The sequence below is a fragment of the Alosa sapidissima genome, chromosome 19, assembly GCF_018492685.1.
Source record: "Alosa sapidissima isolate fAloSap1 chromosome 19, fAloSap1.pri, whole genome shotgun sequence".
Lineage (NCBI taxonomy): Eukaryota > Metazoa > Chordata > Actinopteri > Clupeiformes > Clupeidae > Alosa > Alosa sapidissima.
This window is the reverse complement of record NC_055975.1, coordinates 19968109-19992280: the sequence shown is the minus strand read 5'-3', so window position 1 is coordinate 19992280 and position 24172 is coordinate 19968109. Positions and strand designations below refer to the sequence as shown.

At 43.9% G+C, this 24172-nt stretch overlaps 1 protein-coding gene across 5 annotated transcripts; it reads left to right on the top strand.

The window, feature by feature from the left end:
* The first annotated feature begins 1192 nt into the window (after nt 1-1192).
* baz1a (bromodomain adjacent to zinc finger domain, 1A) lies at nt 1193-24061 on the top strand. 5 transcript variants are annotated; one of them, XM_042073447.1, is made up of 28 exons: nt 1193-1330; nt 1683-1838; nt 3231-3509; nt 7067-7225; nt 7321-7422; nt 7572-7659; nt 8712-8846; nt 9042-9132; nt 10045-10211; nt 11531-11626; nt 12330-12468; nt 12851-12997; nt 14035-14130; nt 14530-14754; nt 15637-15802; nt 16005-16100; nt 16393-16484; nt 17682-18287; nt 18739-18896; nt 19384-19541; nt 19934-20082; nt 20457-20540; nt 20872-21119; nt 21378-21574; nt 21826-22154; nt 22315-22493; nt 22706-22793; nt 23044-24061. In XM_042073447.1, the coding sequence occupies exons 2-28, from the start codon at nt 1726-1728 to the stop codon at nt 23214-23216; spliced, it is 4560 nt and encodes a 1519-aa protein (XP_041929381.1). In that variant the 5' UTR covers nt 1193-1330; nt 1683-1725; the 3' UTR covers nt 23217-24061. The 5 variants fall into 5 exon arrangements, with proteins under 5 accessions (XP_041929381.1, XP_041929382.1, XP_041929378.1 ...); XM_042073448.1 differs by having other exon boundaries at nt 7318-7422; nt 17688-18287; XM_042073444.1 differs by having other exon boundaries at nt 7318-7422.
* The last annotated feature ends 111 nt before the right edge of the window (nt 24062-24172 follow it).

The window sequence follows — 24172 nt, the reverse complement described above, 5'->3', positions numbered from 1 at the left end:
TACCCATGACATCGCTTATCAAAAAGGCTAGCCTACTGCACGAAAACAAGCGTTGAACTCTTACAACACTGGCTGGCTAAGTTAAAAGATGAGTTAGGCTACATGGACGTTTCAAGCTTTTCAAAAGTGCATGTGTTTGTCGTGTCAGGGTGTTCCCTAGGAGGTTTTTTGAAATTCTGTCCACTTAACACACCATTTTAACGCAGCTTGAGAGGGACATAAATACTTTTAGCCTACACAACAAGCAGCTGGCTCATGTGACGTGAACATTGGCTACCCTATGCATTATCACTATACTACCTACCCTACATGGAGAGACATATCTCACGTTAACAATGGAGAAAACATAACATAGGCTATTATTTGTGCGAATGGGTTAGCACAAACCTAGCTTTTGGTGAACGGAGATGCTGATCACTAATTCATTTCTTTCCGCAACAGCCCATGTTCTGCGTTCACTCCAGTGAGACAAGTGAAATACATGCTTTTAAAGCCCTTTCATTGCCAGGCTATTTGCTACGATATTTACCTGCTGTTTTCATGGACAGTTACAGGAATCCACGTCATTCGTGTATCGTTGCTTCAATCCTAGCCTACCCAGTTATCTCCAGAGTTTGTAAGTTTGTCAGTCAGTTTCAGCCTCTCCTCTAGCTCCTCTACACACCCGTTGGAATTTATTAAGTTTTGTTACATTTTGTTACACTTTAGAAGAGAAGACAAAGGGGGCCTCTGCATGGATGTCTTTGTAGAGCAGTGCGATGTGCTCAATTAGGCTAGCTCCAGAGTAGGCTATGACTGACGCCGCGAATACGGACACGGCCGTTTAATATTATTGATATTATTCCTTATCATTATTATTATTAGGAGGCCCCTCATTGGTCGAGGCCCCAGGGCTGAAGCCCAGGTAAGCCCCTGCATTAAGGCGCCAGTGGGCATACCGCCACACACACACACACACACACGTACGTGTGAATGAGAGTGATATTTAAGCAAGTGCAGTTTTTGAGTTAGCACTTTCAGGTTTATTAGCCACACCGTTACGTCTGATGCTGCTTGCTATGTAGTTTGTGAAATCCCCAGTTCCAGGCCTTTGATCCTTAACTATGCAATTTACGCAAACATAATTGGTTAAGCCCACGAGTGGCGGGATGACGAACCAGTAGAAGGATAGGCTTGTACTATGGCAAACACCGCCCCTACGCGCTTCCTCATCAGTGAACTAGAGCGGATCAAAACTTGTCGTCACGCTCAGCCCGCTTGGAGAAGTGGGGCAAACCGTGGAGTTTCGTGTTTTTTCTCTGAAGCGGATTATCTTTTCTCCATACAACTGGTAAATAGGTGAAATATCGTTTTATATCTAATTGATATAACCCCTTGGGAGATTATATTATTAACGAATAAATGATAAACCGCGAAAGTGGGTCTCTGAGCACATTTCATGTGGGCTGGATTTAGCTAGCTAACGTCACTTTTGTGTATGACTGAGTGGGACTGGGAAGCGTGTGTCACTAACAAAGGCTGGATTTCCTCTTGAAAATTCTCGTAAATTATCGCTTTCATTCCGCACATTATAGAGATCGCTGTCTTTCATCCATCAACATGGTTAACTGTAGTGTTTAATGACGGAATATTGTCCTTGAAATAAACACTTCTGACTTCCTTTTCCCTCCTTTTTTTGAAAGTCCCGAAGAGGACAGACCAGAGGACACGAAGTGATAAAGAAAGATGCCGCTTCTTCACAAAAAGCCGTTCATCCGACAGAAACCTCCAGTTGATCTAAAGCCAGAGGAAGAAGTTTTCCTTTGTAAAGTCACACATGAAATCTTCAGAACTTATGAGTAAGACGATATTTTCTTTATTATTGGTTGATGTAAGCTAAACTTGCTAGACACCAAATGGAAACTGTCCTGGAGAACAACAGAAGTGACAGTCGGAGATGTGACCCCCCGAAACAAAGTTTCATTTATGGTTATCAACTCATTGTGTGGCACGATAAGTTTTGTTATTTATATTGCCAGTATTTAATTTAAAGTTATGAGTTTGATATCTGGCAAACATGCTTGTATAACCATATTCTCATTATCGTTGGTTGTTGTAGCAGGTGTAACACGACGTTAAGTCGCTAGCTGGTTGGCTATGGTAGCTGCGATTAAACTAGCTAGCCCAACAACTCAGAACTCAACATGAGGCCTTGAATGGCTAGTATGGAGCTATTGCTAACTCGTTAACAGATTATCGTTAAGTTAACCAATGCAAACAACTTATTTTGTAAATTTTAGAGTAACGATTTTGTGTTTCTTGTAAGAGTTTTCTGTTTCGATCTTGGATCATAACATAAGGAGCCGAGATGCAAGCTAACGTTATCAGCCCTCGCTAACCGTAACGTTGAATGTCGATTAACGAAGTTAGCTAAGCTCCGGGCAGGATGTTGTGAGAAACGTGGTAGCTTGCTAAGGCCATTGTGTCTGTGTCAGTCATACTCCATGCAAAATTAATTCGTTAGTGACGTCTGGCGAAAGTCGTGTCAGTAGTAGAGGTTTCACTGGCACAGAGTTAAGCGATATAACTAGTGGTCTTGAAAGTTTCTGTACATTACTCCTATCGACAACGAGCTGGCCGTTGATGACTTTCTAACATGTTGAACAACCCACTTTGGTAGTGCTCAGCCTCTCTTCACCGACCCGAACTCAGAACCTTGATGGAGGCAGGCGTTCTCCTAAAAGCAGTTACGTTTTTCAACGTGGTCCTAAGCCTATCAGATGCCCCTGATCCAAAACAAAGGCATGTTGCTTTTCCTCATGCATCCACAGAATATGGTACAATCTCAGACGTTTTTTTTTTCTCCTCAACTTTTCTTCAAGGCCAGTTGGGATAATGACTGTGAGCCTTAAATCTATGTCGAATGTAAAGATGGTGGGAATGATTCATGAAGTGTAGGGAAGAGGTTGGTTCATGATAATTTTGTCCTGCTTCTTCCTTTGAACTAATAGATCAAAACTGAATACATTTTTAATATCTCAGAAATTGTATTAATGTACAAATTGGTTACATTCTTCAACTTTGGTTTTATACTGTTTTTTTATGTCATTTTTGTAATTTGAGCACTGAAGATTGATGCTGGGACAGTGTTTGCTCTCTAATAACACGTGATTTGAACACATAATGGTGATCTCCCCCTTACAACTCAACCTCATTATGTTAACTCATTGATGTTTGTGTATGTCTTGCAGTGAATTCTTTGAGAGGACCATCCTGTGTAACAGCTTAGTGTGGAGCTGCGCCGTGACGGGCAAGCCTGGCCTGACCTACCAGGAGGCCCTGGACAGTGAACGGAGGGCCAGGCAGAGTCTGCAGAACTTCCCCAGCAGCCTGGTGGTGCCCCTGCTGCACCTCACCGCTCTCACACACCGCACACGCCTGCATGAGGTCTGCGATGACGTCTACTCCTACGTCAAGGAGCGCTTCTTCCCGGGAGAGATGGTGGACATGGTGGCCCGCTCAGGAGCCAGGTTGGTGTGGATTGTGATGTGTGTTGGTTTGTGAGTGTGTTTGTGTTTTTAATATTTGCCCCCATTATCACAATATATGTGTTGAGGTGTATGGATGTGTCTGTCCTAAGTAGTGTGAATAAGAAAATGTGTTTGTGGAGGGTGGTCGTGTCATTTTTGTTGCTGTTATTGTTGGTGTGTGTGTGTTATTATTGATTTATGGAGTGACTGTTTTTGTATGTGTGTGTTGTGTTCATGCCATGTTGCCACCCATCAACAGTAGAAGTGCTGATTCAGTGATTTTCTCTTTAGACTTGTAATTATGTTAAAGCCATATGTCTGTTGCCTTTGCCAAAGTTGTGGGGATGTACTTTAGTTAAATGGAGGACAAAAATAACTGAAAGGAACTAAACTGTTAAGCAATTAGTATTATTCCTCAACTTCAGGTCTGTTATGGAAGAGTTCATTGTATGTATAAACAGGATAGTTTTCAAGAGTGCAATATTTGTCTGCAAATATGAGTGGAAATATTTATCTGCCTGTGTGTCATCATCTTTTTGAAGATGTATCGACTTGATATAGGCTTGGCCTACATTAATGTATCACTCACATTTCAGCAAAGCAATTATTTATTTCATTGTACAATCAAATGTGCTCAGAATATAGTTTCCTGACTTACAGAGAGGCATTGTCTCTGGAATTGTCATTTCTTGCTGATTCTTGCAGAAATGTCTCGGCAGAAAACAACAACCTCTTTGCAGTTACGTCTTGGATAAAGTGGGGCCGTTGAGCAATTTGGGGGAGAAGTGTAGAGATAGGGATGGGTGTGTCAAGTGCCTGCATGTTTCCCTGAGACAAAACTCCTGTATTCGCAAGCCAGCTACAAGCCTTGAATTGCGCATACTGGACTGGAGTTGTTCCACCTTCCACAGCTCGAACTTATCAGCCAAAGAAAGAGAGCGAGGGAGAGAAAGACAAGAGCTCCACATGTCTTAATCACCAGCCGAGGACACACAGCTGGGCGAAGACTTCCACCAAATTAATTAACAAGCGAGTCCATATCGGGACTCCCCTCCTTCCTGCCCAAAGCAGCAGATCAGAGGCAGCCATCATGAGCTGACCTTGCCATTTGGAGATAACACAAGGCTGTGGGTGGAGCCAAAGCTCCGATTGGCCAGCCCCCAGCACAAGGAGTAGTCCCAGACATCACATCATCAGGGGCTGAATTGTGTCAGGCAGACAGCAGGCACGACTGTGCCGCAGCAGGGGAGATGGGATCGTTTTGGGGCAGTGGGGGGGGGGGGGGGGGGGGGGGACTGCCGGGCAGATTTGGGGTGTGTCACTCTGTGTTTGTGCGTGCCTGATTGGGGGGGGGGGGGGGGGGGAGAGGGGGGTGATGGAAAGCGGAGCTTCTCACGCGTTGCGTAGGTGATGGCGGCCATGCCTGCCGCACCTGAGTGCGAACAGGTGGCTGCTTTTGTGGGAGGTGATCATTAGCGATTTCACACCCCAGTGGTCAAAAGCGAGCTTTGTTCCCATTGTCTCTGGTGTCAGTTTGAGAAGGCCGTTACTTGTGGGATTCGGATACGCTCACTGTATCTATGGGATACAACAGTGTTTCTGTTTCATGGGTACTTGGGATTGTAGTAGGATACATTCAGCTAATACTATGAAAAACCCATATTATCTGGATCTTTTGTTCTAGCATGACCATGTAATAGGCTAGTATGAAAAACTTTTTTTACTGGAATTTCTATTTCAAACAAATGTGGTGATGACCGCTTTGAATCGTATCGCCACAGTGAAGTATTAAGATATAAGGTGTAAGTTATAACAGATTAAAATTGTGTTTGAAATAGGGCTGCAACAATTAATTCATTATTTGATTGTCAACTTCTAAATAAATTGCCAGTTATTTCTGTAGACCTAGTTGATAAATGGATTTGTATCATTTTTAAGATGCCTAAAAATGCTCTGAATTAAGGCTCTTAAACTTGAATATTCTTCATCTTACTTCTCTATTACAGTAATCTAAATGTCTTTGGCGTGTGAACAAAACAAGACATTTGAGGACATAATGTTGGGTTTTGGGAAACACTAATCAACATTTTTGATCATTTTATCAATCACAGCTAATCAATTAATAGAGAAAATAGTCAACAGATTAATCAACTATGAAAATAATCATTAGTTGAAGCCCTACTTCGAAGTGCCTCTTCTGTATGAACTTGTTTGAGTGTTGAGTTTGATGTAAATGCTTGTCCTTGGATTATTTCCAGGGTTGGTGTTTGAGATCTAACCTTGGACCTTATATCATTTGTTATGAAAACCCAGATTTTTTCCAAGACTGTTCTGCCATTATGCATTGATATGGTAGTGCTTATCAGGGCTCTACAGTGCGCCCATTTCACTCGCACATGCGAGTAAAAATAATTGCGTGCGAGTGCAAAAAAATATTTAGGCGCACTGGTGCGAATGACTTCTAGCCAAGTCAATGTTGGTCTACATTGTCGAGTACTCAAATACACCGCAACATCGCGAAACATTACTGGTGCGAACCATAAAATCACGTCGCCAATATAGCATAAAAACTACACCTCCCATCAATGTTAGCAGTTTCGCGTTGTGACTCGCTAGTTGCTTCTATCAAGTTTAAGGGTGCGTTGAAAAAGCGGAAAGTTAGACTAGCCAGCCGAGATGCAAAGTCGAACTAATTTCTTCAATTCACCGAATTCATCGGATATATGAGGAACAGGATGAGATTCTAAGAATGCAGTGAGAGAAGGAAAAGGTAACATGCCTTTTAGCCCAGTTGACATTGGCTGCAATATGCAAAATATAGCTGTAGCGAACAGGCACAAAAGTAGCCTCCCGTAATACTCCCGTTTTATTCAAAAGTAGAACGCTACAGACAACTCCAGGCTTCGATGCATGCTTGTTTGTTTTACACCGAATACAAGCTGAAGTGCAAAACGAAAGTAAGCATAGGCCTACCATCTGCCTACTGCCTCCATCAGTGCAGATATTTATATTTATTTGAAATATCATTGATTAGACTATGTTGGGTTTTGTTGAAAAGAAAATTCACGGTTTTAGTAGTAGGCTAGTATTGGGCAGTATGCAGTCAGATAGGTCACCATTGGGATATTTGGATTAGCTATAGGTGGATTCACAAATAAATAAATTGGCCTAAGGACCTACATTTGGCAGGATAGCGTACTTCATACAGGCTATATGCAAATATGGCAATGCATTATATTATTTTACATTAACAAAATGTAGAAAAATAGGACGGACTGAAAATAAAGTAGGCACTTTAAAATCTTGTTTCCTGTAAATGTTGTCAGTCATTCTTAATCTTTGTAATTGCTGCATTGGCATGTTTAACTGTTAGCTGCAGTGTAAAGTTACATTATGTGTAAGTTAAGTACAGAACTGACTGTGCCCCCAGATTTTTGTCTGTGCTCCTAAATTTTTTAACTTGGGCGCACAAGTGCTCCTGGAAAAAAATGTTAGTGTAGAGCCCTGCTTATGTAACAGTATCTCAGGCCTAAAAGCCCCGTTCTGTGTCCCCATAGGCATCCCTGTCAGGTGCTGGAGGTAATTTCTCCCCATTCTAACGGTGCTCTGAATGGGCACACTCCGAACCACGTAGAGAGTGACTCCATTATCATCAGCGACAGTGATGAAGACACTACACCAGTCTCTCCCAAGACCCCGAAAACGACGCCTAATGGGTTGGTTGATATCAATAGATGAACATTTGTACAATCCATCTTTTTCCACCCCTTTTGTGTGACCATCCGTAATGATTTGTCAATCCTAAAAGCAGAAAGAAGAAGTCTTCCCTGAACCCATCTGTGTTCAAATACAAAATTCGCCTCGTCAAAGCGGAGAATGGCGAAACCCAACTCGTCAAAGTCGCACAGCTTTGGTAAGGCCTCACAGAGTCCTCTGTATATTTCATTTGTCCTTTCCTTTTTAACATCCCGCCATTCTTTATTATATTGAATTATTATTGATGCAAATCCAGCCCTGCATGATGTTCTCTCTTGTGATTTTTTTTTTTTCTCCACTGTGTAGCCGTAAAAAGAACGTCTTCACCAGAGACCGACTGAAGCTTCTGTTGAAGCAGCACTGTGAACCCCAGAATGGAGTTGTACGGCTGAAGGTAGGTTTGACTGTTTGGCCACCCATTAACTCATTGAGTGCCAAAAACGTAATATTACGTTTTTAGCTTTTTTTTTTTTTTAAATGACGAAACTAGACACTCTAACACACCTTATATTTGGGAACTCTGTGATAAATGTAAATGAAATATATGACGATCGAAAACTCATGAAAACGCACAATCATTTTATCATAACTCGGTTGCCGCTTTGGGTCCAATCAGTGACGCATGCACGTCAACTCAAAACCAGGACATTTTCGTGGGTCTATCACTAGGTGGCAGTCTCGCCAGGTCTCGCTGATCACTTCCCGGAAAGTTTACAGGCAACACTTCATATTTCATGAAAGACGTTATATCTCCATTTCTAGAAAAAAAACAGCTATTTTGATGAAAACTAGCCACTGTTTAGCTTGGGATTTCTCAGGAACAGAGGCGTGTAGCAATACACGGTTTGCACCCACTGAGAGCTTAAAGTCTCACCATTTAAACGAGCCATTGTATGTGTTCATAGCTGTAACACAGAATTTGCTGTGGCTGTACAAAAATCATCAACAATGGTCTAGATTGCTGGCACTCTAGGACAAAGCTTCCGAAAACAGCTTGGCATTCAATGAACCTACACATTGGTATTTTTGAGTTAAGGGCCATTCACACCAAGAACGATAACTATAACACCAAAAATGATCACTCTAGCTAATATGAACGACGAAATCCACGCATAAACTATAACGACAATGACCTGAAGAACAATATTGTTGGGGATCAGCGATTTTGAGAACGATAAAAAGCTTACAGCCAATCATAATCCATCGAATTTAGCAGTCACATTCAACTACACAAGGAGAGACTTTCCTTATCACTGGTCATTATGGATGCTTTTATCGTTCTAGGTCTAGTTATAGTTGTCTTTATAGTCATCATTTCTGGTGTGAATGGCCCTTTAGGCCCAGTGCTAAGGGGGGACTTACACTTTAATTAATACAATATTGATGGCACCTGCGTGCCAGACAAAATTCTTTGGCAGTTAACCTGAAATGTTGTGTTATTTGCAGGCGTCCACTGTGGCACATTATAAGTTGTCAGAACAGAATTTCTCTCAGATCTTCCCCGACGAGCCTCCAGTGTTTGTCTTCAGTCCACCTGGAAAGAGCCGGGGACGGCGTCCAAATGATGCTTCACCCGGGCAGGTGAGAACCTGGTGTTCAGTTCAGTTGTTTTGGGGTCTGTTGTTTTCTGGCATAATTTATGTCAAGTCAATAAATATAATAACCTGACTTCTCCAGTCTTTAGATTCAGGATTGCAATTTTTCTCCTGAGTGATTTGTTGCATCTGTCAGGAGTCTTGATGGTTTTAGATTGACTGTGGTTGTGATTACCTGCAGGTGAACTTTGCAACGGAGAGTCAGGACATGATGCGAGCAGCCGAGGAGAAGCTCAGGATCATGCAGCAGAGAGAGGAAATGGCTGGCATGGGTAGGAGCTGCTCCTTTAGAGCCTGTGTCCACCAATCGTGTCTTTTACGCCGGTGGCGGCTATTTTCTATACAAATCCTATGAAGTTCAGAGCTCACAGCGCTCAGCACCCTTGGTGGAAAAAAGACCTCGGCGCTGACAGCGCTCAGATCGCTGACAGCCGCTGAACGGCCCTGGGTTCGTCAATGTCATTCTCTCAACGACCAATCAAAACTTTGTAACCAAGAAACAATAAACACTTGACTGAAGCGCTCTGAAAATGAGGTTGAGGGCACTATCAGTGTAAGAAACGTGATTGGTGGACACAGGCCCTTATCAACAAATGAAGGCCTCTGCAGGCATAACAGCATGTCTAGACTATTGAGTGTGCAATGCAAATATCAAAATATCATGTGCAATTCCAACTGGAGTGTAAAGGGCTGTTCACACCAGGAACAATAACTATAACAATAAAAGCATCTACACTGACCAACGATAAGGAAAGTCTCTCATATTAATGATTGTGATGGCTTCTTATTGGCTGTCAGCTTTTTATTGTTCTCATACAACACCAATCTTGCTCCAGCGGCGAGATCACAACACATGATTGGCACGATGTCTTCACAACACACCACATTATTGGCTCAATGTATTCACAACACAGTACATGATTGGCTCAATGTATTCACATGTCAACGTTTTGCCTCGGAAGGGCTGTGATGTGTAAACAAATTAGACAAATGCCATATTGGCGTTACAAATTAACCCCATGCATTTCTATGGAGGATTTTTTTGAGTGCTGTGTCTCCTAATTAGAAAGTCTCTGCCTCAACTCTGTTCTGAAGTCTTTGGGTTCCAGTTGCTGGAGAGATGGAAAAGTTCACTACCCAAAAACCAGGAAGTCTTTGGTTTAACTGAATGTTGTCCTCCTTAGCCCAAGAGAAGGCCAGAATGAAGAAGGAGCGAGAAGACCTGTGGGAAGCCAAGAAGAAAGAAAAGGAAGACCGTGAGAGAAAGAGGGAGGAGATCAAGAAGATAATTGAGGAAGAACGCCAGAAGAGGAAAGAGGAGAAAGAAAGAATGAAGATCGAGAAAGAGAAGGTGAAGTGTTGGCCTATTGGTGCACCAGCAGGAGAATGTTATTAGGTGTCGCCACCTGATGTCATAAAGTGGGTGGCGGCCATGTTGGAAGTATGTAAAAGAGAACGTAATGTAAACCCTATTAGAATGTCAGTTTCTGGTTTAGTATACTGGTAACTTCTGTATTAATAATACTTTCTTTGATAAAAAAAAAAGTAACCCAGTCATAGGCCTACACAGTTGCCATAATAGTCTAGACAAAATAAAGATGTGCAGTTTTACAGATTATTCATTATCAAGGAGAGCAAACTTTCACATCCATGGTGTACAAAACTATTGACTAGGCTACAGTATGCCAAACTTGTAAATCTAATTGTAACATAAACCACAACTGGCTCAAATGAACACAATAAGTAGTCTATGCGTGTTTAGAAATTGTTGTTAGAGCTAATTTATCAGCATCCCGTGCTAGCCAGTGGCCACAGTGTGCCAAACTTTTACTTTACTTCGCATCAACCGATGGCAACTTGCAAACTTTTCTAATAGTAAACTATGCCTTTGGCTTACAGTTGGCTATAAAGCACGTCTCCACCTGTGATGTCGATTACTTCCTACTCCAGTAAGAGACAGTTTCAAATGAAAGTCTGGCAAGTCTGATTTACGTTTAGGTACCTTATGAAGACAGCTTAGTAGCCTGTGGATTGTAGCATACTGTCCACCAAATCAAGACGGCATCACAGCAACAGGCAGCATCTGTGTGTCTTGTAGGCCTATTCATTCTTATAACCAACAAATAAATAGTTGGGAAAGTATATTTAAATTATCTTCATATAATGCTGCCCTATGGAGCACAGCTACCAGCAATAATATTCTATACTCCCAAGATGGCGCACATTCGGAAATTTGCGTTTATGACGTTGGTGGCGACACCTAATTGCACAAGAGAATGTGTACAGTAGTTCTAATTCTAAATGTTCAGAGCCACTTCTCAATCTACTAGAGAACTTGTATGAAATAGTTGTTCTTTACTCATGTAATGTGTGTTTATTGAGTAATATTATTTACATATTAATCTTTAATAGACTAATAGAAACACACCTTGTAAATGTGCATTTTACAGCTTAAAATGAGAATGTTTTATCAAATGCAGGGCTTAAAGTTCTCATGTACAGTGCCTGAATTCAGGATGGAGCCAGGCCATTTAAGATTTTAAAATGGATCATTATGCGGTGTTAAAGATTTGTAATAACGTCAGGCACAGAAAATGTTCTCAGAAATAAGCCTGTTGTGAGGCATTTGATTAGAGGCTAATTTTTGTTTTCAAACCCCTCTGGCTTCAGGAGCGAGAGAAACTGCGAGAGGAGAAGAAAAAATATGCAGAGCGTCTGAAGCTGTGGAACAAACCCAGGGAGGACATGGAGTGTGAGGACCTCAAGGTCAGAACACACACACACACACACACACACACACACACACACACACACAGATACACAGACAGTCAGCTGTCACAGCAAAGCAAAAGTATTGCACTAGAAAAGTTCAGACTGCCCATCATGGGGAACAACATGATGTTTTCTGCAGCCTGGACATTACACATTATTTTAAAAACAATGTCAGTCTGTAGATTGTAGTCAAGCACTTTGTACCATAGTACTAAAAACAGACTTTCCTTTTCATAATTAAATTTGTGTGTATTCTTGAGAGGTGGTTAGTATGCAAAACTAGTGTAATACATACCTTGATATCTGCATGCTGCCCTGTCAAATTTGTGTTTTAGGATGGCGTAGGAGATTAAATGGAGTATTAAGTTATTGTACTTTGCATGTATTTTCCTTATGTGCCTACATTTTTAACAATCAACTGCCATTGAATGATCAACAACATGCACTGAGAGGCCTTTAAATAATTAATTAATTAATTAATTAATTAATTAAAGACATTTAAAATTCCTACTAATAAGAATTCCTACAAATTACCGTTCAGTCATATCATGTATGGTACACAAGCAATAATGCAGCAGTGTAGTGGCATAGTTTAGTGATTATCACCTTAGGTTTGTTGGGTGAGGTCGTCTCAGCTTAAAGTGGAGGCTATGTTGAGTGAAACTGACATATTATTTGTGCACTGATGCTCTCTCAGGAGTTGCCAGCTCCTGTCCCAGTGAAGACGCGTTTGCCAGCAGAGCTGTTCGGAGACGCCCTGATGGTGCTGGAGTTCCTGCAGGCCTTCGGGGAGCTCTTTGACCTCAAGGACGAGTTCCCAGAGGGCATCTCGCTGGGTGAGACTCGCCACTCACCTCTCTTAATCTCCACAGTACTGCCTCTGGGGAAGGGAAGAGAAACTGAGATGGCACTGTGAATATTAAGTGTAATTTTTAAATTCACTTCAGTTGTCCATACGTTTGTTTTCACCGAGTTATCCCAAACCAGAAGTGGCCGCAATGAGGAGAATATGGTCAGAAAAATCTACTAGGAAGTTTGGAAATTTATATGGAAAAAGTATAAAATTCTGAAATGGAAAATGTGTAGGAACCCTGTTATTAGATTGTGGTGATATGCTGTGTTTTAAGGTTTGGTTTTATCTGTATGTTTGTCCTCTTATCTGTAGACAGCTCTGCATCTTGCTTCTGTTTTTATTGACCTGTGTGTGTGCTACCACAGAGATCCTGGAGGAGGCGCTGGTGGGCTGTGATCCAGAGGGCCCACTGTGCGAGCTGCTTTTCTTCTTCCTGTCGGCCATCTTCCAAGCGCTGGCAGAGGAGCAGGAGGAGGTGGCACGGGACCAAGTTGCTGAGGCCGACACCAAAGGTCAGGAGGTCATGCCAGGGCAGGGGATGACTTGCAGAACCAGGCTCATTTTACTTCCCATAGGCAGAGGAAATACTAGCCTCTGTGTTTTCTATGAAACTGACTGTGAAAGCCAGCCGCACCACCTCAGCCTCTATAGCAATAAATCTCTAAAGTTGAGACTGCCCACCATGTACCAGGACGCCAAGCCTTGTCCCACCACCCTGTTTCAGTCCTTAGGAGAGCTTATGTCAGATATAATGGGTTTTGCAAATGTTTAGATGGTAGAAGCACTTCTTTTGGGAGTGTTTCTTGAATAAGGGTGTTCCACGGCAAAAAAAAAATCAAAGGCTCTAGAGAATCTCCACCTCCTCTTTTTGTTTATGCAGTAGGGCTCTTTTAATGCGCTTCAAGTGTCTGCCAGGTCTTGTTTGCTTAGAGTATCAGACTTGGTTTTGCACTGAAGTAGCTTCCTGTAACTTTCCACAACTTCCAGTCACATTCCACCCAGGTGGTAGGAAAGAAATTGAAAGAATGACTTCACGTTCTCAGTATGACTCAGTGTGACTCAGTCATGACGTACAGCCTGCTAGTGTTTACACATTCCATAGGCCCTTGTTTCCCTCAGGTCTCATCAGTGAGTGAAATTTATGACTTGAGGCATATTTATCTGTGTGTTGAAAAATTAACCATCCTCCTCTTTTTGAGTTGCGCAGCCTGGGAATAGTTTGAGCTTGAGGTACACTGGCTTAAGTGGTGTTTTAGTGTTTGTACATTTTGTCATTTATTCCTTTTAGTATTGGCTAGCATATTTTATTACAGATCATATTGATGTATGTATATATAATGTATGGTCTGTCGATCTGTCATAACTAAGAGATGTCTGTCATGAAGCAGAAAAATTATATATATATATATACATTTTGAAGCAGCGGAGGCCATACTGTACATACATGTTGCCTCCATTAAGTGCAAGAGTGTTTTAAACTAACAGCTAATTCTTATAAATGAATTAATAAATAATCAGAAGTATTGAAGTTCTGTGTGTTTGGTTGCAGATTTGAGCGAGGCCCTGGACGATGACGCAGACCCCACGCAGTCGGCCATCACTGCAGTGGCTGCCCTGGCTGCGGCCTGGCCTCAGCTTCACCAGGGTAAGACGTGTGACGCGTCAAGTGTTTGGGAGGCTAATAGGCTAATTTTCTTGTGAAGGAAAATGCCATCCGAGAGGCCGAAAATGGACCTGGCTGAGAATAGAAGTCGTCGCAACAGAGTGTCTGTGCACAGCTGCCGTTGTTTTCATCTTTCTCTCTTCCTCTCTGTTTACCCTCCTTTTCTTCACCCCACTCTCAACGTCCTGTTTTTCCTTTTTGCTTTGTTCATTTCCCTGTGTTGCATGTTTCTCTACCGTGCTCCCCCTCTGCCCCCCCCCTCCCCCTACTTCCTCTCGTTCTTCCTTACTCTGTCCATTCTCTGATCTTTCTCTTTTTCTTTCTATTCTTTCTTCCCATCGTCCCTCTCCCCACCTCCCCCCCCCCCCCCCCCCCCCCCAGGCTGCAGTCTGAAGCAGTTAGATCTGGACAGCTGCACCCTGACGGAGATCCTCCGCCTCCACATCCTGGCCTCGGGGGCCGACTGCAGCTCCACCAACGCCAAGTTCCGCTACCAGAAGCAGGGCGGCTTCGCCTCCACCGACGACCCCTGCGTGGAACTGCGTCTCTCCAACCCAGGCCTGGTCAAGCGGCTGGCCTGCACCGCCGTCTACGACCTGCTGCCCGGTAAGCCTGGAGCCAGTGCTGAGCGGTCATCCTTGGGTTAGGGGGCCGGAGGGTTCAACTTCGGCCTGCTCCGAACACCAGACTGAACTTTTACCTTTGGAAATGAGCCCATGTTCTCAAAAAGAATTAGCAATGCACCATATTGAATTTCTGCCGATACTTTCAGCAACTAATTTTGGCCGATGGCAGATACCGATATACAAATCTTTTTTATTTGCTATGATGCTGCTTCTGAAACCCTACAGGACCTCGTAGATAGGTGCTGTTACTGGGTGTACAGTACTGATGATATTGTGCATCCCTAACAAGAATAGTAATTTTGAGAATTATACTTCTCTCCAATTAAACACCCGACTATTAAAGTGAGGACATTGTTTCACATTTTGAGTCCATTGTGATGTATCAGCCTCATTGCAATCTAGTAAAATTCCACAAGCCCCCCCCCCCCCCGCCTTGTGGTCAGCTTGTAGTAAATTAATGGTTCAATAACTGAATGTTATGCGTTGGCTTTCCAACTACTCACTTTATATCAAAGGCATTTATTTTTGCAAGATGTTCCTCAATTTAGTTTGTCAAGTAATCTAGTATGGGGCTCAGCTGGCCAGAGCAGAGCTTCCCTAAGGCCTACTGGTAGTGTTTCTTTGCTTTAATAATGGCGGTCTGCTTCATGCCCCACTCTCACCGTCATGCAATCACTAATCCATAAACAATCAGATCACCCAGTCCTCTTGCATCAAATAGATTGATTATATTATGGTTTTGGCTCACTACATGAGTCACAGACTCAATGGCTCTACAGTAAATGGCCTGAGGCAGGGACACTTGCATATATTTAATCAGTGAAGGTCCTAAAGTGTGTGTGTGTGTGTGTGTGTATTGCAGGTGAGAAGTTGAAGATCCTTCACGCTCTGTGTGGGAAGCTGCTGACGCTGGTGTCCACGCGGGACTTCATTGAGGACAGTGCAGATGAGCAGCGGCAGGCCAAGCAAGAACTGCGCGAGCTCAAGGCTGAGCAGCACCGCAGGGAGAGAGAGGAGGCCGCTGAGAGGTATGTGTAGTGTGTACACACACACACACACACACACTCACACACACACCTCGGCTGGAGTGGCAGAACAGGGCTGTAGTAAATGGCAAACATCACATAATTGCACACACTCGTATCACTGAAACAGATGTATTAACTAATATTTACTCCATGTAAACATGAACTTGTGGGATTAAAATTGTTATATGGCGGCTGTTCTCAGAGTTCGCAAGCGCAAGGAGGAGAAACTGAAGGAGCAGGAACTGAAACTGAGGGAGAAGCTGAAGGAGGAGGCCAAGAACGGAACACAGGCTGCTGGGTACGACTCTCTGCGCTCTGCTAACTCCGTCTGGCCCTCTAGCCTAAAGTTGGCTGCTGGCGTTCTGTCTTTTAGTGGAAATTTTCATTCATCAAGTTCTCTATTATTCTAGAACTTGGCTTAATCCATGTCTTAGGAAACTGATCCACAAAGCTGAGTGCTAGTACTCTCCCAGAGCACAAAGATGGAATATGTGTAGTGAATCACACTATTAATACCATATGACTGCACAACAAAGACCATTTTTGTCCATGCACAGTGTTTGATTGTTTTGTTGTTGTTTGTGTTGCAGAGAGGAGCTGGACACGAGCACAGAGAGTCAGGAAGCGCAGGGGAACACTGAGGATGAGGAGGAGCCAACCCCCAACAGCAAGGCCAAGAAAGGTAACTGGCCATCACCCCACCCTCCAACCTCTGTGTGTGTGTGTGTGTGTGTCATTCCCTTATCCTCTGTTCAACTAGTATCTGACTTAAACACTAGTCCTTACCTTTTATAGACATACACCTCTGAACTTGGATCTCTGAGAGGGTCTACTGCAGCATTTGGTCAAGGTACACTGAGGTGTCAGGTATAGACCTCAGTGAGTTCCAGTGCTGGTAGACTGACTGAGCCGATGATATACTCCGGTGTCACAACACAAGGTTGCGTTTGTGAACACGCCCCTCTTTATGGCTTCAAGTAGTTGCCCTTTGTTCAGTAGAGACTGTGTGTGTGTGTGTGTTTGTGTGTTTAACTGCAACAAGCAGACATTGATTGATTGATTGGCCAAGGGAAAAACAAAAATAAGAAGAGTGGAAAAAGGTTCTGTTTTCTGTTCACTGCATATTTAAAGCTGGCGATTTGGCTCATATCTGCACTTGAGTGATGACTCCTAAGTAACAGAACCACTTCCGATTAATCACATTTTTCACATCAAATGTTTTTAAGTACTAAATGTAAACTCAAAGCACCACTAGTGATTTGTCAGTGACTTAAAATAAAAAAATACACACCTAACATTTGCCTCAAGTACCTTGGAAGTTAAGTGTGTGTGTGTGGTTTTATCCAGGAGCTCTGCACTGTTTCAGACATGTAGTCTTGCACTGATAAAACAAACCTTTTATGGGTGACTACTGGCAAGAGTTTAAGTGGATAATTGTAGAATTTTCATTTTTGAAGGAGGTACGCCTTGGACATAAAACCACGATACAGAAATAACCTCCGTAAAAGAACCCTTTAGCTGTTGGCACTTAATGGCCTCTGAGACGTCTGGCCTCAGGTGGAGGTCACACTGCAACTGCCAGTGAAAAATGTAATACAAAATCAGACTGCAAAGGCATTTCATTTGTGCTTCACAATGATCAATGGTCTTTCTATGAATTTGGACTTCCCATAATGTTTAGACCCTGATGCATTTAGTTAGAGTGCCTGTAATGTCATGATTAAGTGTTCTGGGGTTCTGCCAAATATTGAATATTGTGCTCTGCTCCAAGCTTGCTAGCAGGATGGAAGCAAACCTACCATTGCAGCTTGTCTGTGTGATTGCTGCCTAACAGTTCTGGTCTCGCCTCTGGTCTGTCCCTCCCTCTCCCCTCTCCCAGGTAAAGGCTCCAAGGAGAAGGCGGCGGAGGTGCGTGAGAAGGAGTCTCTGACGCCGGAGGAGCTTCAGCAGCAGCAGCAGCGCGAGCGCGAGCTCCTGGAGCGCATCCAGAAGGCGGCCGCCTGCACCTACATCCTGCCGCTGGGCCGCGACCGCTACTACCGCCGCTACTGGCTCTTCCCCGCAACCGGGGCGCTCTTTGTGGAGGACGACTTCTTCGGCGTCACCGAGGACATGCTGCTGCCCCAGAAGCCGGAGCCCGAGACCCAGGAGGCTCCCAAACAACAACAACAACAAGAGCAGGAGCAGCAGCAGCAGCCCCAAGAGGAGAAGATGGAAACGGACGAGGTGAAGACTAAGGACGAGGAGGGCGAGGCCAAAGCCCCCAAGGAGGAGGCCGAGGCTGTGACCCACCGCTGCGGGCCCCCTGTGAACCGGCCCAACCAGTGGGCCTTCTACAGCTCGATGGCAGAGGTGGAGGAGCTGCTGGAGGCGCTGAACCCGCGCGGCCACCGGGAGAACAGCCTGAAGGAGGCGCTGCAGCAGGAGAAGGAGCGCATCGCCCAGCTGCTGGACGGCACCACGGGCCAACGCCTCAACTACACAGGTGAGAACAACAGGAAGGAATACATGTATGTTCTTTATGCAGTTTGAGTGTCCCTTGTTAGGATCTGGAAGTCCAACATGTAGCACTAAGAAGATTAAAGCTCAGATCATACACATGGAGTAATGCTTTTGATTGTACAAATCACAATCAGTAGGCAGTGATTTTATAGAGCTGTTGACTGTTATTCCTACAGTAACCCAAGTATTTTATTGGCAAATATATATATCTTTCAGTGGTGCGAGTTTGGGTTGCGACACTGTGATATTTATGAGCCATGATCAATCTCAACCCACAGGTTCACTGTAGCGACATTTATCATAATCATCATAATATACAGTTTGTTTAACTATCGAGATTTATCTAAGTTTTGATGCGTTGCTGAGATGTTGGTTGATGAATCAGCCTTGCTTACGTTGTTAGGAGGGGCCTTTATGATTGTATTGCCTTTCAGATAAGACTGACGGAAAAGCTGTCTCAACGAAGGTCAAGAGCAACTCTGCCCCCTCAGAGAGCTCGGCCCCTGCTGAACGTCACATGGAGAACCGTCTCCGTGACCTGCTGCTGGACATTGAGGACCGCATCTACCAGGGCACACTAGGAGCCGTTAAGGTACAGACTGTGTTCCATCGCTTTTGCTGTGTGGGTGCAAAAAGAGCTGGAAACCGCTTTGCAAACATGAAAAATAAAGGAAGCTATGTCCCTTTTTAAATACATAATACATATTGTTCTAAAGATTAGGGCCCAGTCGAGAGTAGTTAAATGAATTTCCATCAACCACCAACACTTAAGTTAAATGAATCTCATGTGACTGCTAGAGTCAGATAACTTTTAATTGGCCAAGTGCAGTAGGTGTGTGTTTCACAACATCGTGTAATGACTCCTCGCCGTGTAATGAAAACCTCAGACATGCGCAAGTAAGGGTGCAATGAAATAAACATGTCTGTTTTGAGTGAAAAAAGAAAGAAATCTGCAGTCCTCCAGTTAACTTTGTGTTTTTTGTTTATCTGGGGGTGTGTTTGTTGACCTGGGGGTTTGTTGGTTGATGTGGGGGTATGTTTGTTGACCTGGGGGTTTGTTGTGTTGCCGGCCTGAGCAGGTGATGGAGAGGAGTGCCTGGAGGGAAGCCCTGGAGAGTGGCAACTACGAGCTGCTGGCCTCGGAGCCCCGGGAGAACGGCTCGGACAAGAGTGAAAACGGAGACGTGGAGGCCATGGAGTTGGACGACCCACACATGAGAGTCAGCGCTAAAGACCGGTATGAGCACCACAGTCTATCCCCACATCCATCAGTCTGTCACACCTCCGCAGCACCATGAGTTTCTTTTCAATTGAATGACCATGACCCAAGTGAACTGTTCATATTTCAGTTTATAACATTCATATGTAGTGGTAATTCAATAGTACAGACTTGATGTTGTCGTGTAGTGTACTGAAGCATTCTTTGTTTTACATGGTAAACACATGAATTCCCTAATTTCATCTGCTGGAATTGGCGACCACTGCTGAATTAGTCAGCCAAACCTCCGTTGAAAATAAATGGCCAGAGTTCTATTGGGTTCTGTTCTAGAGTTCTATTGGATTCTGTTGTGTTGTATTTTGACCTGATCATACCACTGATGGTCTGATTATCCTGGCCTCTCCCCCCAGACTCCAGGAGCTGAAGGCGGAGACCCTCAGCACAGCCTCCACCAGCGCCAGCACCCCGCAGCCCGTCAATAACACTGTGCACTATCTGGCCCAGGCTCTGGCGCAGATCTTGCAGGGCATCGAGCGCAAGTTCCTCAAGGCCCCGCTGGGTAAGACAGGCACCTTAGGCCTACACCTGTCACTGCATAGTGCTGAAAAGTGCAAACCTGTGATCCCGTAGTGTCTCATTTCTTCCCCTACTGTCATGCTCCTCCGGTTTTATAATCCTGTTATTGGAGGGGAAGCATGGCGATGCCCCCTATTATGGAAGATTTGCTTCATAGCGGTTTTATAGTTCTGTGGAGACACAATGGGGAGGCTGGCAAAGGCTACGGCATAATTGGATTTTGACCCTAACGAGGAGCTTTAGGTGCAGCTGAGAGCGGTCAGCTTTAGCAGGGCGAAGTGTCTACGTTTGGCATCCTATCTGACTGCTTTCTCTCTCCCTCTCCCTCTCCCTCTCTCCCTCTCCCTCTCTCGACAGGCGATGATGACTCGAAAAAGGACCAAAAGGATAAAAAGAAAAAGGACAAGAAGAAAGATGACGATCAGTCGAGTGAGAAGGATGGTACGTACACAGAGAAGTCTTTGTTTTTAAAGTGGGCAGCATCTCTCTGTGCAGGAGAAAAAGAATGATCTTGCATCTGAATAATTCATGTGTTGGCAAAACTCCTAAAAATAGGTTGTGCTCAAGAGCTGTGCTGAGCATGAATCTGCAATCTGCAGTGCTGCTTTCAATGCAGCTGGAGGAACATCTGCGTCAACACTCAGTGATGGGGGAAAACACTTATCTTTTCTCTCTCTCTCTCTCTCTCTCTCTCTCTCTCTCTCTCTCTCTCTCTCTCTCTCTCTCTCTCTCTCTCTCTCTCTCTCTCTCTCTCTCTCCCCTCTGTGTTTAGATGGCAGTGATTGCGGCCGTCAGGTGAAGACCATTCAGGAGCGGTGGCGAGAGTCGCTGCTGGCCTGCTCCAGCCTCTCACAGGTGTTCCTGCACCTGTCCACCCTGGAGCGCAGCGTGGTCTGGGCCAAGTCACTGCTCAACGCACGCTGCAAGGTGTGCCGGCGCAAGGGCGACGCCGAGAACATGCTGCTGTGCGACGGCTGCGACCGCGGCCACCACATCCACTGCGTCCGTCCCAAGCTCAAGGTGTGGGCTCTTACTTTAAAGGAAACATCTGAACGTTTGTCTCCCTCAAAAATATCAAATTGGCATCATCTTGCACTGAACTTGACTCAACTGCATGTTGATTTCAAAAAGCTCATCAGATTCCTTTTATAATCCAATCCAAATTTCACTGCGCATTTTCAAATTCGTTTCCAGTTGATGGGTTCTGAAGCCTCTTTTAGCCACGTACATGCCCATGTACATGCCTAAAGCCCTGCTTTGTCGTTTGTTCTCATCTAGGCCGTTCCCTCGGAGGACTGGTTCTGTCCCGAATGCCGTCCCAAACAGCGCTCCCACCGCATCAACTCCCGCCAACGCTCCTCCATTGACTCCGAAGAGAAGGTGGAGGAGGAAGAGGAATCTGAAGATGAGGAGGAGTCTGAGGAGGAGGAGGAGGAAGAATCTGAGGAAGAGGAATCTGAGGAGGAGGAGGAGATGTATGTTATTTATCATCAAATCAGTCACAGTTCCCTGTGCACTCTACTTGCATTATGTATGGCAAATGTATGCATATCTGCTGCTTTCTCCATTCTAGGAATTTTGTGGACTGTAGCAATGTTTAGGAACTGAGAGTTGACTACTTTATCAACTCATATCAAGTAGTAATCTTCCTCTGGCTACATTCACAACGTTTCATACATTGTGGGTTAAGACATGTATTTTTACAAGTTCAAACCTCTCTCTGTAGTGCTCCCAAGAAGAATGCCGTCAAACTCCCTGTCGCCACAAAAGGGAGCCGATCATCGGGGCGATCTACGGCCAAGCAGAACGATTCTGTGCATTCCACTCCCCGTAGCCAGCAAAGCACCCTGAAACAGAACGCCTCGGCTGGGAAAGGGGCCGCCAAGGGGTCGGGAAAGAAAGCCACCCCAGTGTCCAACGGCAGGCCCCCTCCCCGGCCGGGCAGTCGCACCAGCTCCCGCCTGAGCCAGGAGATCCTGACCACCAACGGCCCCTCCAGTAAAACCAGCAGCCCTGCCCCTGTCCAGACGGAGGCCAAAAAAAGACCTGCAACAGGTGCCTGGCCTTTGTAAAAGTGGCATCACAATGCCGGACATCAAAATGATCATTGTTAACTTTTTTTTTTAATGATGCTTCTGTTTTCATCTCTTCCCACTTTATCCCATCTGTCTTTACTCTTACAGTCTTCATTGGGTTTTTTTTTTTGCCCCTTCAGAGGTGTCCCCTAAAACGAAAGTGGTGTTGACTCCATCGTCGACATCCTCCTCATCCAGTCGCCGCAGCTCCGGCAGAAACCTGGGGGTCCATGAGCTGTCTGCCTGTGAGCAGCTGACGGTGGACCTGGTCAGGCATGAGGACAGCTGGCCCTTTAAAAAGCTAGTGTCCAGGACACAGGTAAAGCATACAGATCCTCTGGTTAGCGTTTTAACCAGTGTCATACGGGAACCACTCCCATGATGGAAGACATTGACTATGTTTGCATTTAAATATATACTACTACCACTTCTGACTACTGCTACCACTGTAGTCCAGTCCAGTCCATAGTTCTGCTAATTGTCCTGTTAAGTTGAAAAGAATTCACTTTGTTTTTTTGTTTTATTTTGCAGGTGCCAGACTACTATGACATAATCAAAAAACCAATTGCTTTGAGCATAATCAGGGAGAAAGTCAACAACTGTGAATATAAAACTGCTTGTAAGTGTTTATATATATATATATATATATATATATATATATATATATATATATATATATATATAATATGAATGGTCACACATTGTTTAGTAAACAAATACAGCTTAACCCTTCCTGTAATTCAATTTCAGTGTAACACTGGAATCCTATTTAATTTGTTTAGGGCAGTTAGTCTCTAAGATCGTTTAATTTAGCATCACATGTTCATCTTAACAGGCTCTTATGTAAGTTTGCTCTTGTCCCTGAACAGCGGAGTACATTGAGGATGTGGAGTTGATGTTCACCAACTGCTTAGAGTACAACCCCCGCACCACCAACGAGGCCAAAGCCGGCATGAGACTCCAGGCCTTTTTCCACACCGAACTCCAGAAGCTGGGCCTGGGCGACCGGATCCCGCCTCCGCCCAAACGACCCAGAGTGTAGAGGAAAGCAAAATAAACCTCATGTCTAGGTGTTCCGATCAGGTTTTTTTTTTTTTTTCCCCTTCTTTTTGTTTTCCTTCTTTTCCACCACTGAGATACGCTCGTCTCTTTCACTCTCACTAAAGTAACAGACTGCTGAGCATTCACACCAGATGTTGGTGGAACAATTCCCAAAACAGAAGAAATGTAAATATCATTCCATTTCTGAGACATAGAGGACAGGGGGGGAGGAGACGGGGAGATGAACCCTGTGCTGTGAAAAAAAATATTTGCACTGTGTTGAAGTCCTCTCCATTCACACACTCAGGACAAAAAGCACTGTGATTTGATATTTTTTTTACGGTGCATGTATATTTTTTTACCTAAGCTGCATTTCTAGACTACTGTTTTTTTTTTTCTCTGTATATATATACTTTTTCTTTTACTTCAGTCATTACAACATTATCGTTAATAAATTAAGTATTGCAGCTGGAAGCAACAGACATTTGTTTTGTTTCATAGTAGTAAGTTGTGAAACGTTATTGAATCAACCGTTATTGGTCCCTATTACCCTGCTGAACACTACATAGGAACCAAAATGTGCTCTTCCAAATTTCTTTCTTGTACTTCTCCTTTTGTATCAATTGGTTATTTATTTAGGATTTAATTTTGAATTCGAATACTTGCTTTATTTATAAGAATGTTTTTATAGGATGTGTTTGCGAACCTTTTGTAAAGTATAACCAGAAGTGGTTTTCAGTTGAAACAAAGTTACAAAGGGTTGTAAAGTACGTTGTTTTCCTGTCATGTTACTGCTTATCGTGTACATTTTTCTGTATGTAAAATAAATGCATTTTGTTAAATGTTTGGATTGTGGGGTTCATTTAATGTGCCTACCTGTGCTTGCACATTTTGATTCGATGTTAATATAAAGATTAACAACTCCCGTACTAACTTTGAATGACTACAGATTCAGGA

Bases quoted from the DNA above. Each gene is read 5' to 3' on its own strand.
- baz1a (XM_042073444.1), top strand. From the start codon at position 1,726: ATGCCGCTTCTTCACAAAAAGCCGTTCATCCGACAGAAACCTCCAGTT. The intron at 22,155-22,314 runs GTGCCTGGCCTT...TTGCCCCTTCAG, and splicing joins CAAAAAAAGACCTGCAACAG to AGGTGTCCCCTAAAACGAAA. The intron at 22,494-22,705 runs GTAAAGCATACA...TTTATTTTGCAG, and splicing joins AGCTAGTGTCCAGGACACAG to GTGCCAGACTACTATGACAT.